Source organism: Ovis aries, chromosome 23, assembly GCF_016772045.2.
Source record: "Ovis aries strain OAR_USU_Benz2616 breed Rambouillet chromosome 23, ARS-UI_Ramb_v3.0, whole genome shotgun sequence".
NCBI classification, from domain to species: domain Eukaryota; kingdom Metazoa; phylum Chordata; class Mammalia; order Artiodactyla; family Bovidae; genus Ovis; species Ovis aries.
In genome coordinates this window covers 25,594,836-25,613,178 of record NC_056076.1, presented here as the reverse complement: position 1 = coordinate 25,613,178, position 18,343 = coordinate 25,594,836, and the positions used below count along the sequence as shown (strand labels likewise).

General features: G+C 36.1%; 1 protein-coding gene across 4 annotated transcripts in view; it reads right to left on the bottom strand.

Moving 5' to 3' along the window:
- TRAPPC8 (trafficking protein particle complex subunit 8) overlaps positions 1–18,343 on the bottom strand; it is an 85,237-nt gene that overhangs the window by 64,546 nt on the left and 2,348 nt on the right. For 2 of the 4 annotated variants that reach the window (XM_012103423.4, XM_012103424.4), the window contains exons 2-5: positions 13,631–13,825; positions 3,790–3,879; positions 2,360–2,534; positions 53–206 (exon numbers count right to left, since the gene is read on the bottom strand). In XM_012103423.4, the coding sequence (XP_011958813.1) occupies positions 53–206; positions 2,360–2,534; positions 3,790–3,879; positions 13,631–13,825 (614 nt within the window). Of the gene's footprint in view, positions 1–52; positions 207–2,359; positions 2,535–3,789; positions 3,880–7,318; positions 7,382–13,630; positions 13,826–18,343 lie in introns of those variants that run through there. The other 2 variants (XM_027961043.3, XM_060405376.1) reach the window with 2 other exon arrangements.

The window sequence follows — 18,343 nt, the reverse complement described above, 5'->3', positions numbered from 1 at the left end:
AAACTGAAATATAGCTTTTGTGGTTTGCTTCATTATTGTTTTTTACATATACCTGGTTTTGAATACTATTTTTCTGGAGATACTGACTCCAAGGATCTGGTATCTGTTCATCTGATGCTCGATTAGATGTTCGAGAATTAATTTTAAGTAGATAGCAACCCTGAGTTCCATATTTCTGTTTCATTTCTTCATAAATTGACTCAGCTCTAAAATAAAAAATGGAAATATTTGTAGCCAACGAAGACAGGATCTTAGACAATAATAGATATTAAAATAATACAAAAACCATGAAAAAAACAGTTCCCAAAAAAGACATTAGAAGTAGCATAATTTTAAAAATTTCAACAAAGTTCATGATTCTAACTGAAGTTTAGCTAGCTTGGTTATCACCTTAAAGTACAGTTACCAAAGTACGTCTCATGGAATAAATTTTGCAAAAATACCCATGTTATTAAAAAAGAAAGTTTCAGTGGTCAAACTAGTTTGGGGAACTACAGTAATCAAGCCAACCAGTTTCTTTGCAGCAGACCACCTCTGAGTCTTCCATTTGCTACTGTGTATAGTGAATTTCCAAAGAGTGGCTTCAAACTTATAAATCAGAAACTCAACTATGTGGACTAGCCTTCAGGAAATACAACTTTGGGAAATTCTGCCTTAGATAACAGATAACTTACCAAAAAATATAATTGCTAAAATAGATAACTGTAGCATCTGCCCCAAAAAATCATCTTTTACTGCTACAGTTTACCCTTCCCTAAGCAGTCTCCAGAGAAAACAGTTTAGAAGAAGGGAAAAAAAAAAGAAAACACAAGAAAAGCAGTCAAAATACTTATTATATAAAAATCCAACTTTTTTGCTAAGTTTATTATCAGCTGGACCCATAAGCCAATCTCAAATGCAACAAAAAGCAGGTGATTTCCTTACTTTTAGTTAACTAGACTTGCTAGTTGGTAAGAGATAAGATAATTCAAATAAGTCAACCTAAGAATCATTCTAATGGAAATGAAATTTTGGTACATAGAACTAACCTAATTAGGTTTTCTCCCTAAACTCATCAGCTATCTGGCGTCAAAAAACATGTAGATATAGCCCATTCAAATGCAGATACTAATACTATACAAATAACAAACCTAACGAATAATTAAATCTTATTACACACTGTAAAATTAAGGCTGGTTAAGTAAAACAGTTATAAATTTGTATAAACACATAAAATATATGTGTGTGTATATTTACTCACATACAATAAACTAAACATCTACTTGCTTTACCAATGACACTTAAGCATAAGAACCACTGATCTAATACTTTAATTACCACTTAAATATCCACGTTATAACCATTTAATATGGAAGGTATCCATATTCAAACGACTGAAACTAATAAAAGCCAGTTCAAATTATTTCTATTTATAAAATACACTTTATCCAAGAGGTTACAGATTATTTATGATATCAAAAAAATTATAAAGGTTAGTAATCCTCAGAACAATTCTTTGGTTTTATCAAGGAAACTTTATTTTAAAACGATGGCATGTGCTCAGGACAAGGACAAAAACAATTATTTAACTGCATATGCTAAACAGCATTGACATAAGAGAATAACAGTTTGAAACAAAAGATTAATTTTGATCAATACCTTGAACCAAAAATCAAAATAAACTGCAAAGCAGGAAACAGTCTTAATGCATTTATTTTTAACCTTTTTTGGACATTTAAGTTTCCCTCTTAACAAAAAAGTATCAGGTGTCCCATCTTCTCCCCAGTCCGCACTGGCCAGAAAAGGCCACAAAAGTAAAACTGTTTTAATATTATCTTTTTCCAAGAACTCATCTTTAACGATAAGCTATTCTCTTATCCCAAATAAAAGGACTATGGTAAATCACTAACAAAGAACATTAAAGGGGACATAAGAAACAAGTGTTTGGATGTTTTTTTGAGACTGTGAAAAACATCAAGTTTAAAAATATAAAGTGATAAGAGTGAAGAGTGAAAAAAGAAGTGCCTATAAACCAGGAAACGAAAAATTACAGGAAAACCCGGAAAGGGACAAGAGAAAAAAATGAGCAATAATAATATACAAAGTAAGATACAGCTAAGAAATACAGCTAAGATTTATAAATATAAAATGGCAAGTACTCGTGAACAAAGATTAATAGACATATACACTGAAGGAAAAGTTTGGATAAGCATATGAAATAGATGTAGATGCTGAATATAACTTCAAATAAAAGATTGAGCTAATTTATTAATAAACTTACTTTCTTAGATGAAAAATGTATCAAAAACTTAAGCCATGTCAAAATTAATGTTAACTCATTTGACAGGAAATATTTTAAAATTAAAAAAAATAAACTTACCTCTGTTCATCTCCTGCACTTACATCATGTAAAAGTACATAATATTTAAGTGTATTTGGTATAAACCATTTGGGGTAGGAATAGTCATTATTGTGCTGAATTCGATGTTGTTCTTGTGACAATTTTGAAAACTGTTCCACAGGTTCAGCTTCACCAGAGGATGCCACCAACATACCTTGTAAACCACATTAAGGTAATTATCACTTATCATTTAATAGTAACTATTATCCTATTAAAATAAACTGCAAGCATGCGTGCACACTCAGTAGTGTCCAATTCTTTGCAACCCGCCAGGTTCCTCTATCCATGAGATTTCCCAGGCAAGAATACTGGAGTGGGATGCCATTTCCTTCTCCAGAGTAATCTTTCCGACTCAAAGGTCGAACCTGTGTCTCTTGCATCTCCTGAACTGGCAGGTGGATTCTTTACCACTGTGCCATCTAGGAAGTCCAATAATTAATATTATTCTTTAAAAATAAATTTAGGGAGGTATTTTATAAGCTAAAACAAACAAAATCTGATTTTTACAGTTTTTCCTGCAAGCATAAAATAATTTCTTCGACATTTCTAAGTAATTCAAGATTCTAAGTACTAAAGATATCTTGTTGACAGCTGTTTAGATCACTTATATATACAATAAGGAAATCCATGAAAATAAAAACGGACAATATGAAAACTGTTCAACTATCAACACAGTGAAAACTTCTGCTGAGTCTTGATCCTCTCCATTCCGTCTCAGTGAAACTTCATACTCTGTCCCTTTCTCAACTTTTCTCTGTAACCACGTTAAAAAAAATGAAAGTCACAACTGTGAAAGGAGGTTAACAGCTATAAAACATGTTACTAAAGGGTGGAAAGCTGTTTCTAAATCTGAGCTTTTGCATAAGCAGTTAATTTTGAAAGTAAAAGGGTTAGTTGCTCAGTTGTGTCCCACTCTTTTGAGACCCCATAGACTGTAGCTCGCCAGGCTCCTCTGGCCACGGAATTCTCCAGGCAACAATACTGGAGTGGGTAGCCATTCCCTTCTCCATGGGATTCTCCTGATCCAGGGATCAAACCTGGGTCTCTTGCATTGCAGGCAGATTCTTTAGTATCTGAACCACCAGGGAATTTTGAGACAGTCAGCAAAAGCAGTTAACACTGACAGTTTACATTTTTTCTTTCTAAAATAGCTTAAAAACATATTAAGCATGAAATGTGCAAGTTGGATGACAAAAACTAAGCAGGCTCTTAGTATTCTTATTTTTTAATCAAACTTAGCTCTACCAGTCTTGAATCTAGGATGCCATTTAACAAGGACAACAAGAAAATCTGAAGCATATCAATAAAAAATAATTTTTACATCCTCTCAACAATTTTGCGTTTATGTAACTCTTTCTGAGATTAGTAACTTCCACATATTTTAAGAGAACATAAAAGTCAAAGGATACATGCTAAATAGTGGTTCAGAAATTCATGATCTGACGCTGGCATCGACTGAAGAAAGGTCTCTCTGTAAGACTCAAACCATGGCGTAGTAGCTAAAATTAATAAAGAAAAAGTTAAAACTGTTCAGTAAAATTAGTTTACAACAGACCACATTTCAAGTTCATATTCCTGAAAGGTATAAAACATCATTTCTAGCAATAAACAAGCATTTTTCACATGTGCTTTAATTAATATATATATTGATATACATACATGAGCCATACACACAAATATATTCATAGATGGCAGTACATGTACTTGCAAAAATAAAACTGACCTATTCCCAACCTACACAATGATACCACAGTTTATTTATTAATGCTTTCAATATTACCTATGTGAACAACCAGATTTTAGAACTACAGTTTTCCCTTCCACTAGTCACGCTGTTGTAAGTAGCTCTTTCTCATAAATGGCATTATTTCTGAACAGCAGTCCTCAACCAAGAGCAATCATACCCCAGGAAACATCTGGCACTGTCTGGGGATACTGTGAGTTGTCACAAATAGGTACAAGGAGGTGTGCTACTGGCATCTAGGGAAACAGGTCAGGAACGATGGAATAATGAGAACATCCTACACTTAGGAAAACAGGATTAACAATACCCCACACACACCCCTCTCCAACACCAGCAAAGAATTATCTCGCTCAAAACATCAACAGTGGTGAGGCTGACAAACCTTACTTTATAATTTGATTACTCGAGTAAGACAGCAACTAAACCTCTCCAAATGGAATTTCAAAACAGGCTTACCTCACAATCAAATACAAAGACGTGTATTTTTACTTTTTGTATACATGTATGTGATGTGATTCTTAAAATGTCAAATCTTTCTCACTCTATGCTAAGCATTTTACATTACAACTATTCTAACTTGTTAAAAACTTGAATTTTCTTAAACTTGGTCATTTCATTAGGACACTGTATTCCTAGTTACTTATGTTGACTATAAAACCTTATGTACTTTTTGTTTTATTCTTAGAATCACTGAAAGCATAGCAAGTATATTTTCTGTTTACACTGTAATACACATTAAACTGGGAAGGGTGAAATAATAAACTATTCATCCTAACCAAGTAGAATATCCAACCCAGTATCATATATACAAAAAAACTTTAATTCCAACAAATGGATTATGAGAATAACCCACATATTGTTTAGGAGGATTAGTACTACAAAAATTTCATGTTTTCTTGCTACAGAAGAGGAAAAACATTCCCAGAGATAGTACTATATATATACACACACACATACATACATACATACACGAAAAGTGGCATAATTGGAGAATGACACAGACTAGTCTGTTACAACAGGAAACCAATTTTCTTACTAACCAGTAAACATATCTTTCCCCTAAATCAGTCAAAATGAGTCTCTACCTTGAAAATTAGTTTTTATTTTCACTCAGTACCAATGAAGAGAAAATAAAATATAAATAATAATGAAAAATTTGGTTAGATAAGAAATCACCACAGATGGTGGGAGAAATGACCTTATCAACTTTATTTTTCTATTTTCCTTGTTGCTTCAATCATGCTTAAATTTAACAAATAACAGGTAAGTTGTAGACATATGACAAGGGGTCTATTTCACAGTGGGTTGGGGAGTTCTGAATAAACAAATTAGGCCTTCCAAAATAGCTATTCATTGCAACATTTCCTGTAATAAAAGACTAGAAAATGCACGTGTCCGCCAGGAGGGGACTGGTTAAGTAAACTGTGGTACACACACTGGATGTGCTACGGAGTTTTAAGAGAAAGGGGAAAATCTCCACATGGTTACTATGAAGTGCCCCCAGGATATATTAAGTGAAAAAAGACAACAGCAGAAATGTATGCAATTTTGTGAAAGAAAGGAAAAAAGAAAGAGAGCCACACGTGTATTAGTTTACTCTGTCAAAGAGAAATGACAGAATGAATCTAACAAATGCCACCATGTGTAAGACAAAAAAGAGATGAGAAAGGGGAAGGGCTCGAAGAGAAGCTAGGCCTCTGTGAATACACCTTCTTTTATAGTTTTGACTCTGCAACTGTATGTTCCAGATAACAAGACCTAACAAAAAAATAAAAACAAAAAAAAGCAGGCATACACATGCAGGAGTTCTTAAACTAAAATAATACTTTCTAAATACTGGTACAAGAAAACACTGGGTACTCAACAAAGAATATAGGAACAAAGGAAAATTTTCTAAATATATATGGCAGAAGTGGGTTTTATCCTTCAAGTGGGTCACATTCAGGTTGATGAGGTAACTTTTTCCTTCAGCCACATGCTTCCTTGAAGGGCTAATTGACTAGGGCATCATTCTCTTTCTGCTTTTTCAAGCAACATTTTTGCAGAACGTAGCAGGAAAAAAGGTGTTTGGTTTTTTTAATGTTAACATAAGACTAACATTTAGTGACACTTCTCATCCCTTAAAAATTCTCTTGTACATGTTTTGGGATGAAATTAGTATTTTGCTCACATTCCTTTCCCTCTCTACATGTTCTTTGTTTGGAACTGAAACAGCAACCATAATATCCTACCAGTTAAAGTTTCTCTATGTAGAATGTACTCTTCCCCTGGTAAGAAAGGAAAGAAGACAGCCAAGAAGTAAAAAAAAAAAAAATGTAATGCTCTATCCTCCCCTCTACAAAAGGCAGCCCTCTCTCTCTATCCCCATTTCTTCTTTGTTCCCTTCTTAGTGCCAGTAACTTGGCAAAAAGAGTTGTGTGTGCATGCTTAGTCGTGTCCAGCTCTTTGCAACCCCGTAGACTGTAGCCCACCAGGCCCTTCTGTCCACAGAATTTCCTAGGCAAGAATACTGAAATGAGTTGCCATTTCCTACTCCAGGGGATCTTCCAGATACAGGAATTGAACCCGTGTCTCTTGCGTCTCGTGCACTGGCAGGTGGATTCTTTACTAATGTGCCACCTGGGAAGCCGAAGTTATTAGTGTTCAAATACATATCTAACAAGGGCTGCAGGCAGTGAGACAGACCTACAGCAACTCTGGTCTTCTTTCTACTGAAACCAAATACTATCATCAGTGATCCCAAACCTGCAAGTGAAAAAGACTGGCTACCCTAAACATAAACATTACCCGTAAATCACGTATTTTCCCTCTCTAATCATTCACAAACGTTCAAAGTACCAGAAAACCACCACTCAGACTAAAGAAAAAGGCACTAAGAAATATTACAAATTCCACATAATGTTGGCACTTAAGACCTTAACTTTTGATAAACAGTAGTCGCAAAATAATATCTTCCCGTATGAAAACATTCAAGGGAAAGAAATATGATAATTAGATGTATAATTATGTAATTCAATAAGTCTCAAGTCAAAAATACTTAACACTTATAACAGTGATTATCAAAATATATGGTTTAATTCAGAAGACTTCAACAAAAGCTCCAAAAAACTAAAACCAGAACTTTTATATAAAATTTATAAGCATTTTGCAAATCAAATAATCTTAAATAATATGAAGAGCTAAGAAATACTAACCTTGCATTTTAACAACACCCTTGAGAACTATCCTTGAAGAGACTATTTCTAATCAAGTGTTTTCTAAAAAAAAAAATCAGCAAAAATCAAAGTATTCGAAAGAGGTGAAAGCCATGATTACTTATGCCCAATAATTAAATTTCTCATACACCAGATTTTTTTTAAAAACAGATCATTCTTTTTTGAAACTATATTCCTTTTAACCCTCAGTATATCAAGAAAAATAGTCATTGCATTTACTATCTGGATTTAATTGACGCCTGATATTTTATTGTATTTCTAATTCATTTTGTAAATTATTCACAGAATTAAGAATAAAACCTAAACAAGCTTTTTATAAATTTTAATAAAGCAATCTCAAATTGTATTCCATCTATTTCCAGTTTCAAATATATATGCCTCAATTAGGCAATGTTTTTTGAATGTCCATCAATTATTATGCACAAACCTAGAACACATTCACAGTGTAAATACTGATTCCAGATTTAAACACATGTCTAACAACTTCTAGTTTATGATTATTTCTGGTTTTTCTTGCACAGCCAAGGTGCAACATTTTGGAAAAACGTGATGGCTCAAAATTTTGCTGAAAACAAAAAGGTCATTTTATTTTTCTCCATCACTGCAAAGCATTTTCATTCTTCAGACTTCTAAACAGCAAACACAACGATTAAGTTAATGAATTTTCATCTCTACATTATCTGATTCCTTCCAATTACCTTCATACACATGCCTGACACTAACAAACTATATTAAGTAAATTTACACAAACATCATAAAAGATGAAAGAATATGGTCACATGTCCTTTAACAAAATGGAATGGTCTAGGTTAGCATTTCAAAATATTATATGAAGTCCTACCTGTTAAATTAAGTCCTTCCTGTTAAATTGGGTGAAATACTATATTTTCTTTTTGTTTTTAGAAATACATTGCTCATTCATCAACTCTTGAGTTTGAAGACAACTGTCCTAGATACTGTCATCTGAAGACTCAAAAGACTAGGATTTCTATATATGATCAATTTCACCACTGTCATCAGAGTCCAATAAGGTAAGTAACCACTAGCCATATGCGGCTCTTGGGCACTTGAAATGTGGCTTGTCTGAATTGAGGTGTGCTGTTAAGTATAAAATACACATAAAATTTTGAAGATAATACAAAAGAAATTTTCCATTGATTACATTTGAAATGGTAATATTTGGGTTAAAATTAAACATATTATTAAAATTAATTTCACTCATTTCGTTCTACATTCTTTTTTTTCCCCTCTCTTGGCAATGTGACAAAGTTTGTGAGATCTAGTTCCCTGACCAAGGATTGAACTTGGGTCCCCTGGCAGTGAAAGCACAGAGTCCTACCACTGGGCCGCCAGGGAATTTCCTATTCTTACATTCTTTATTGTAGCTACAGAACATGGAAAATAACCTAAGTGGCTCATTTATTTCTACTAGATAGCGTTAGTCTGAACTGCCATATGTCACTGCATTCATCTTCTAATTTGTCTAGTTAACGGTGAAAAATTGTGTATTCCACTGTCAATTTTCTTTTCTTTGTCAAAATGCACTAAAAATCCCCAAGTCTCAACTGTGTTCAATGGAGAAAAAAAAAAGATAAAGATGATGACTATGAAGATGTTGTCTCCAAACTTCTTTCATAACTTCCTGAAAGAAGATTTAGAACTTTGGGCAATACAAAATTTCAAACTGAAGGATGATATAACAGCGATTTTGTTCACTATTGCATCATCCTAGAGAATTTCATTACTTCTGGACTTTCTCATAGTTCAGAGTAACTGGTATTGATAAACAATTCCCAGGAAGAAAAACAGAAAAATACTTCAAGATACTAGAAAAATAAGAACAATAATTTCCTATTTGGCACTACCCACATTTTAAATAATAACCACCTTTTTAAAGGGTTCTTCATGCTTTTAAGTAAAAATCTTTGGAAAGACATTAAGGAATATTTAAACAATCTCCTAAAACACTGTTTACACTTCACTATTCACTGAAGTCTCATGGTATCTTACAGAGTATTAGTAGTTAACATAAAGGCAATCAGAAAAAAAGTATACTACATACTGAAAAAGAGTGGAAAACATGTTCTTCCTTCTTACCAAAACAAGGTGCAGCCCAAATTATACTTTTCAAGGTCAATGCCTGAGTTTAGCAGATAATACTGTAAATCAAGAGTAAATACAATAGGTAATAGATAAGAGATTACAAAAGTTATCTCCGTTTTAGAAAAATTAAACAGACGTGTTAACTGAAACAAATACAAAAAAGTAGTAGTTGAGTGGAAAAAAAAGTAATAGACAAGGAGTAGATTGTGAACAATCTGGAAAACTGAGACCACCAGAGGAAATACCTGTATATAATGAGGATTCTTTCAATTCCATCATTATGTCTCTCCAATTACTGTACGAAGGAACACTAGCTTTAATTGACCAATCTGATGAAGAAACTGCACTGTGAAAGCTAGGCTTATGAGTGAAGTATCTAACATGTATTTCATAAACAGAATGAGTGAAAAGTATGATGACTCACATTAATGGTAAAACTAGAGTATTTCTAGACAAAGAATTAATCTTACTTAAAATGGATAAAACCACTCAAATCTCCGAAGAGTATTATTCTAACAGAATTTTATTTAAATGAATTCAGTACTTCATCATCTCACATTCTCAAATCTCCAGAGTATTATTCTAACATAATTTTATTAAAATAAATTCAGTACTTCAGCATCTCACATTCTCAGTCTTCAAGACCAACAAAACAATAAAGCTACAGGGAAGTGCCTTAAGTAGCAGAGAAAGAAGCTAAAGAAACTGTTTTCTTCTGAAGCTTGTCCTAACCACTTGAGATTCTTTTTTAAAGTCTGCCTACTCAGATGGTAAAGCGTCTGCCTGCAGTGCAGGAGACCCGGGTTTGATCCCTAGGTCGAGAAGATCCCCTAGAGAAGGAAATGGCAACCCCCTCCAGTACTCTTGCCTGGAGAATCCTATGGATGGAGGAACCTGGTAGCTTACAGTCCATGGGGTCGCAAAGAGTCGGACATGACTGAGTGATTTCACTTCACTAAGGAGTTTCAGACATTCATTCCTCAAAAATTTTACCTTCCAAAACATAAATCTTTTTTTAGGAAAATACTGGAGATGTCCTTTACCAAATCAATGAAATATACCTAAAGATATGAATGAGAGGCTACAGAGAAGGGGAGGAAATCTCCAGGATGGCAGCTGTGGAGCAGGTCCTGGAGTGCAGCCAAACCATGACAGAGTAGAACAGCGTTTGAAACTTCCATTTCATTATATTCCCTCTCCCCTCCAACCCCTCAACCCCGGCTGGTAAACTTTTAAAAATATCCTTCTAACTGTTCCTTCCGGAGAAGGCAATGGCACCCCACTCCAGTACTCTTGCCTGGAAAATCCCAGGGACGGAGGAGCCTGGTGGGCTGCAGTCCATGGGGTCACTATGAGTCGGACACGACTGAGCGACTTTTCACATCTCACTTTTGGAGAAGGAAATGGCAACCCACTCCAAGTGTTCTTGCCTGGAGAATCCCTGGCAAGAACACTGGAGTGGATGTATCCATTAATGTACTGTGATCCTTTGGAGAGCCACAAATCATTGCAGTATACACTTTTTGTCCCCCAACTACCAAGTTTTCACCCCCTTGAAGGATACTTATCATTCCCTATTGAGAATGTGTGGAGTAGAAAGAGAGAAGACATTAGGAAGGTCTTAATAAATGTATTATCTCATAAATTAATCTATCAAGGGGAAAATCTTACTGAGAGGCTATTGGAAGTTTGAGAAACTAGCAAAAAATACGAAGAACTCTGGGCAAGTTGTTTTTTAAAAGGTGATTAAATCCTGAAAAAAACAAAATGCTATATAAAAATGAACTGAAAGCCCAATATTTGGCTCAGCAGTGAAGAAGTGAATACTTAGTATTGCCAACAGTGAGTATTAACCAAAAATTATAAAAAACCACACTAGGGAGATGGAAGAAGGGGCGTACTTAAGCTAAATCTTCATCAATTATGAGAAATCAATAAATAATAATTTTAAATAAGCCATGCTGCTGCTGCTAAGTCACTTCAGTCGTGTCCGACTCTGTGCGACCCCATAGATGGCAGCCCACAGGATTCTCCAGGCAAGAACACTGGAGTGGGTTGCCATTTCCTTCTCCAATGCATGAAAGTGAAAAGTGAAAGTGAAGTCGCTCAGTCGTGTCCGACTCTAGCAACCCCATGGACTGCAGGCCAGCAGGCTCCTCCGCCCATGGGATTTTCCAGGCAAGAGTACCAGAGTGGGGTGCCATTGCCATAAACAACCACATAAAAATATTACTTAGAAACACAAAATGAATACCAGAGAAAACCACTAAAAGTTGGTGGGGCAGGGGTACAGAGAGCAGATTACTGTTGCTTTTTTCTCTTAAGTCTTTTCAGCATTATCTTTGTATTGGGCTTCCCTGGTGGCTCAGACAGTAAAGATTCTGCACGTAATGCGGCAGACTGAAGAGATGAGAGTTCAATCCCTGGGTTGGGAAGATCCCCTGGAGAAAGAAATGGCAAGTCACTCCAGTATTCTGGCCTGGAAAATTCCACGGACAGAGGAGCCTGGACGACTGACTGACACTTTTGCTTTTTTTCTGTACATGTATCATTTTAATAAATTTTTTTAAAATAAAAGGTATATAAGCTTTGGAGGTCAGGAAACTATCTGCACTATAAAAAAAGATAATTTTGAAAAAATATGATAGTTTAGTCCTCTCTCTGCGCCCCTCAGCACTCTGGCATATTAGATATGCTATATCTCTATTATAATGTATTTTAAGATACTATAAATTAGAATGTCTCCTAATTATTGATCAGGTTATGAAGTTACAAATAGCATCTTATCTCAGTGCAAAGCATAATAGTAAGAAATCAATAAATATTTGTTGCATGAGTAATAAAAATGTTAAAGTCCCTATAAAACAGAATCACAGGATTAAAGGTCTAGAAGAGGCCTTAGGAAGTAATCTAGTCAAATTCTCTCATCTTCAGAGAACAGAACTGATTCCGAGTAAGTAACTTATTCAGATTATCCAACTAACTATAACTAACCCTGGCAGTGGTAATATAAAAACCTGGACACTCTGGCATTAGATTCAGTGCCTTTCACACTTCAAATTTTCCACTGATGAGAGAAATAATTCAAACTCCATCACTTTCTCCCAAAAATATGCAGATCTCGCCTCATGAAAATAAAGTTATGCCAGGAACTGCTTAAAGTACATATCCTGAAATGGATTCCTTTGATTTAAAGATAATCAAAATTTTCTAAACTTAATCTTATCAAGGTAACTTATCTTGTTGGAATTAAAATGACATAGAAAACAAGAAAAATTGTTAATTTTTAAACAAAGTAAATCTACAAATATTTTTAACTATACAAGTGCAACCAAGTAACTTCATGATCTAAAACATACCTCTTAATTTCTCTTTGTATGTTTCAACTATGCAATTAGGAGGGATTAATCTAATAGATGATAAGTTACACTGATCTGAGATGATTATTAGGTAGCTAAAATAGCCTAATTAGATGATGTATGGAGCATGCAGGAGCTAAGTTCCCTGCCCAAGGATCAAACTCAAGCCTCTCTGCAGTGGAAGCTGGAGTCCTAACCACTGGACCACCAGAAAATTCCTAGATGATGTACTTTTCATCTTTGCCCTCTAAAAATCTATCCTATGTCCCCCCATCAAGTCTTTTCTACACTGGCAAAGAGTCACACCAAATACTGCTAACTCACTTTACATATTATTACATAGTTTCACCTAACAATTTTATTATGAAAACATTTACGAGTCACATCAGATTAGGATAAGTATTTATTTACATACTATAAACATTTCCTCTATTTAACACTAAGCAAGATAAAAGATACAATAAAACTGAATGCTTTTACATAATCATTGTATTACTAATGTCACAAAAGAATAGTTTTGTCTACTGTTGGTTCTTTCATTCAAGAAATATTATGCACATGTTCTAGGCATTAACTTTACAAGTAGAACTACAAAAAATTTTTTCATTATGAAAAAGTGAAATCACATATTTCGTAGTTATTTGAATGGCTGCCTGCTTACTCGATTGCAATCTCCTAAAAAGCAAGGACTTGTCTTCCACATTGTATTCTCAGGCTTGAGCACTCAGCAAGTACTTAAGTGTGTGTTGAATGATTTCCAAGTTACAGAATTACCTTTTCTAACAAAAGAAATATCATTTAAAAAATAATAATAAACCTTATTACATACCACTGAGGTTGAGGTCATAATCTCCTGCCGTTATCACATTAGCTACTAATCCTTCCGCAGGCTGACTGCCAGAAACCACATCATTCAAGAGTTTCCGAATGGCTCCAGGCTGAGGTGGTTGGGTGGTAATGTTGCTTACAGCTATCTTCAAGTTTTTAATTACATGAAGCTGATTATTGGGATCTCTCATATGAACTTAAAAAAAGAAAAAAAAAACTTGAAATTAATTCTACACAAAGTATAACAAGCCAACAATTATAATGACAATTAAAAAGAAAAAAACTTGGGTTAATGATTTACAAAGGATGCTCAATTTGGAAATTAGAAATTCCAAGTGTAACAAGTCTTCCAAAACACAACTGACTTATAGTGTGTTGCAGTCTACAGGGTCCCAAAGAGGACTTGGCAAAGGAACAACACAATGTTCCATTACACACCAAAGGGCTAGCTAGACAGTCTATCCTTCCTCTCCAGTATTGCTACTGCTCACAGCTACTCTACCATAGGTCTTTTTCTTCCTCTTACCTTTGGAATTGACAGGGAGGGTGTCTCAGGTGGCTAGCGGTAAAGAATCCACCAGCAGGTAAAGAACTCCTGCCAATGCAGGAGACAAAAGAGATGTGGGTTCAATCCTGGGTTGAGAATATCCCCTGGAGGAGGGAGGGCATGGCAACCCATTCCAGTATTCATGCCTGGAGCATCCCCATAGACAGAGAAGCCTGGCGGGCAACAGTCCACAGGGTCACAGTTGGACATGACTGAAGCGACTGACCACGCAGCACATAACCACCATCCACATGGTGGTGGTTCAGTTGCTAAGTTGGTTCCGACTTAGATGGCCAGGCTCCTCTGTCCATGGGATGTTCCAGGCATGAATACTGGCTGCTGCTGCTGCTAAGTCACTTCAGTCATGTCCGACTCTGTGCGACCCCATAGACGGCAGCCCACCAGGCTCCTCTATGGGATTCTCCAGGCAAGAACACTGGAATGGGTTGCCATCTCCTTTTCCAGGGGATCTTTCCAACCCAGAGATCAAACCCCCATCTCCTGCTTGGCAGGCGGATTCTGTACCACTAAGCCACCTGGGAAGCCCAACCACCATCCATACCAAATCTCTTGATTCTCACTTTACCTTAAAGCTGGTCCAAGGCAGTGTGAGATCTATGGTTATCAAAACTGAAAATCAGGGAAGAAAAGGCATTAAATGCTGCACACAGGGTTCCTCTGGTTCCCTGACAGAGATGCCTGCATTCTCGGCCCCTGTTCTATCATAAAGATCAATGCCCACTCTAGTGTGGGATGCTGATAGTAGGTGATGCTGTACACATATCCTAACAGGAGGTATACGAGAACTCTATTTTCCGCTCAATTCTGCTGTGAATCTAATACGGCTCTAAACAACAAAGTCTAGTAAAAAGGAAGAAAACAAAAATCAGTGCCCATAGTCCTTCTCCTAACCTAATCAATACCTCCTCCCTACTACAGGCCTTGTCTCAGTCTAGATGATTTATAACCAGGGCTCAGAGCTTCAAGGCCAGGCAAGAGGTTCTCAGGCAACTGTAGTAAGACAGGGCTCATGGTGCACAGTAGGAAATGTGAGTATATTTTTTTCTTATAATCAGATAAGATGATTAGCTTCCATGGTAGCACTAGAAGCAATTCATTTTATAGATTAAGGATCCAAATCCTGGAGTCAGACTTTACTTGAAATATTAACCCACTACTTTTAACTGGGTTATCCTAAACAACTTTTAACCTTTTCCATGCTTCATTTTTTTTCTTCACCTATAACATGTGAAGGAAATAACCTACTTCACAGGGTGATTTTAAGAATTTAGATGAGATATTGTTAGAAGACATAGTAAGTGCAAAGCACTCAGCACAGGCCTAACACACGAGTAGTTAGGATGGTGGCAGCACATAGAACATCTTCTGTTTCAAGTACGTCATGAATCATCATACACCAACAACACAGGGCAATTCTTAGAAAACTGACTTTGAGTACCTACCCACTAAAACATGCCATTTCCTCCTAATGGGACATGCTTTTTAATAAACGTTTAAGTTCAGGTCCGCCTATGTCTTAAATAAAGTTACATCCATTAAAAACTGTCTTCCTAAATTTCCAGTGTATTCTCTCAGCTGACGTCTAAATTTTCAATTAAAAAATATAAGACAAAAAGCTTTTAAAAATACTACATGACATGAATATGTGTACTTGTAAAACTAAATATATGTACAGAAAGTATACACACAAATTCCATTATAATGATTACCTATGATAAAAGCAGGAAAGAAATGGGACTAAGGAAGGGTAAAAAGGTGAATTCAACTTCGTTTCTTAAAGGAAACAAAAAGATACAAAGTAAATATGACAAGATTCGCTGGCTCTAGGTAGTGGCGAGCTGGATGCTTCTTGCATTCTTCTGCACTCATCTGTAACTGCTTGTTTTCTAAATGATTTAAATAAACAAACTCCTTAATTAAACTTCTCAGCTGGTCTATGAAACAGAGAGACCAAAAAACATCAAAATACTATGATACATTTCTGGTATTTTTAGGATACAAGCAGTTTCCTTGAAGTTGATCCCTAATTGTCAAATAATGTAAGCAACTATTATGTATATTAAACCTCTCTTAAAATTTTAAATTGACTCTGGTATTCTTAAGTGTTAACACAAAAAAAGTTATTCTACTAAGAGTTGTGTCTTATATTCAGAATGGGTCATTAGTTATTGGGTAATTATCAATAATCCAGAAATGAGTCAATGTGTGGCAGCCAGCCTCTGAAATGGCACCTGATGATCTGATATTTCCCAGAATATGCTCTCCCACACCCCAGGATGGATATGTGTGACCAATGTTCTTATTGTTTAGTTGCTAGGCCATATCTGATTCTTTTGGGACCCCATGGACTGTAGCCTACCAGGCTCTGCAGTCCATGGGATTTCTCAGGCAAGAATACTGGTTGCCATTTCCTTCTCCAGAGGATCTTCCTGACCCAGGAATCGAATCCATGTATCCTGCATTGCAGGTGGATATGTTACTAGAGCCACCTGGGAAGCCCACGTGTGACCACTGGAACACAGCAAAAACTACTGCGGTAAGGTTATAAGAGATAAGGTTACTGAGATAAGGTTTTAAGAGTATGGCTTCCATCTTGGGTTCTCTCTCTGATCACTCCCTCTAGGAGAAACTTACTGCCAGGTTATAAAGACACTCAAGGAACCTCCAGAGAGGCCCATATGGCAGAGAACTGGGGTCTCAGGTCAACACCCAGTGAGGAGGTGAAACAACAACTGTAGGAGTGAGCTTGCAAGTGGATCCTCCAGCCCTAGATGACCACAGTCCCTGCTGACAGCTCCAGGGCAACCTCAAGAGACAATAGTCCAGCTAAGCCACTCCCAGACCCCTGAGAAACTGAGGGATACAAGATGCTTTGGGGGCTTCCCTGGTGGCTCAGTGGTAAAGAATCTGCCTGCCAGTGGAGGAGACACAGGTTCGATCCCTAATCCAGGAAGATCTCACATGCCACAGAGTAGCTGGGCCGGTGTGCCACAACTGTTGAGTGTGTGCCCTAGAGCCCAGGAGCCGTGACTATTGAAGCCTGCGCTGTAACAGCAGTAGCCCCCTGCCACAACTAGAGAAAAGCCCACCCAGCATCCAAGACCCATCAGAGCCAAAAATAAGTAAATAAAATTAATTTTTAAAAACGCCTTTAAGGTGCTAAGTTTCAGGGCAATTTATTACATAATAATTGATACGTATACACTGGAGTAGCACAAAATCAGCTTAATAAAGAGAAAGGCAAGAATTAAGAATGACTGACAAAAGCTCTTAAATCACACACAAAAAAACCCAAAAGCTTCAAAATTAAATAATTATATTAAGGCTTTATTAAGATTATAACGTCACAAAAGGTGACTTTATATAGCATATAACATCTCAATTTCAGGGTGAAATTCGGCTCCACCACTGCCTTACTTTTATAGACTGCCATATATAGCTCCTTGAAGCAACATTCCCCAGTACGTGCTGCCCACAGATTACTGGCTGCTCAAGACAACTGTTTCTGAAAACTCAACTTCATGTTCAAATAAATTTGGGAAACTAGATTATACTTTTAAAAGGTCTCTTGACAGTAGTAGGTGTTCCCAGAGCTCTTAATACACTAAATGACACTAATTCTCCCAAATACATGCTTTTTAAGCAAACTCGACCACAAATTTTTTTCAGGAAACATACATAACTGGTGTTCTACAGAATGTATTTTGAAAAATAATGACATCTTTTATCTTTACACAACACATAAAACTTTACTGTATTAAAAAAGAAAACCTCAGTTGCTTACAAACCACACAACTTCCCCCAAACTCCATGCCCTTGCTCAAGAAATCTTTTGACTATCACATATCCACAAGATAGAAAAGCAAAAATTCCTTTCCCAGAGTTCAAGATCCTTCCTTATCTAGGCCTTTTTCCTTACTATCCTGTACTGAAAAGGGAGTTTTCCCACTGTTCCCTGACCACTCAATTATCATTTCTACCTTAGTCCATACCATTCTAACCTCATCTCTGTTCTCAAAAGCGAATGCTCATCCTCTTCCATTCCACCAACATCTACCTATTCAAGTCTATCTCATTATACTCCATCCCTAAATCTTTTGCAGTCTACACGAGGAAAAAAGTAAAGATTTCAGCCTCTATTCACTG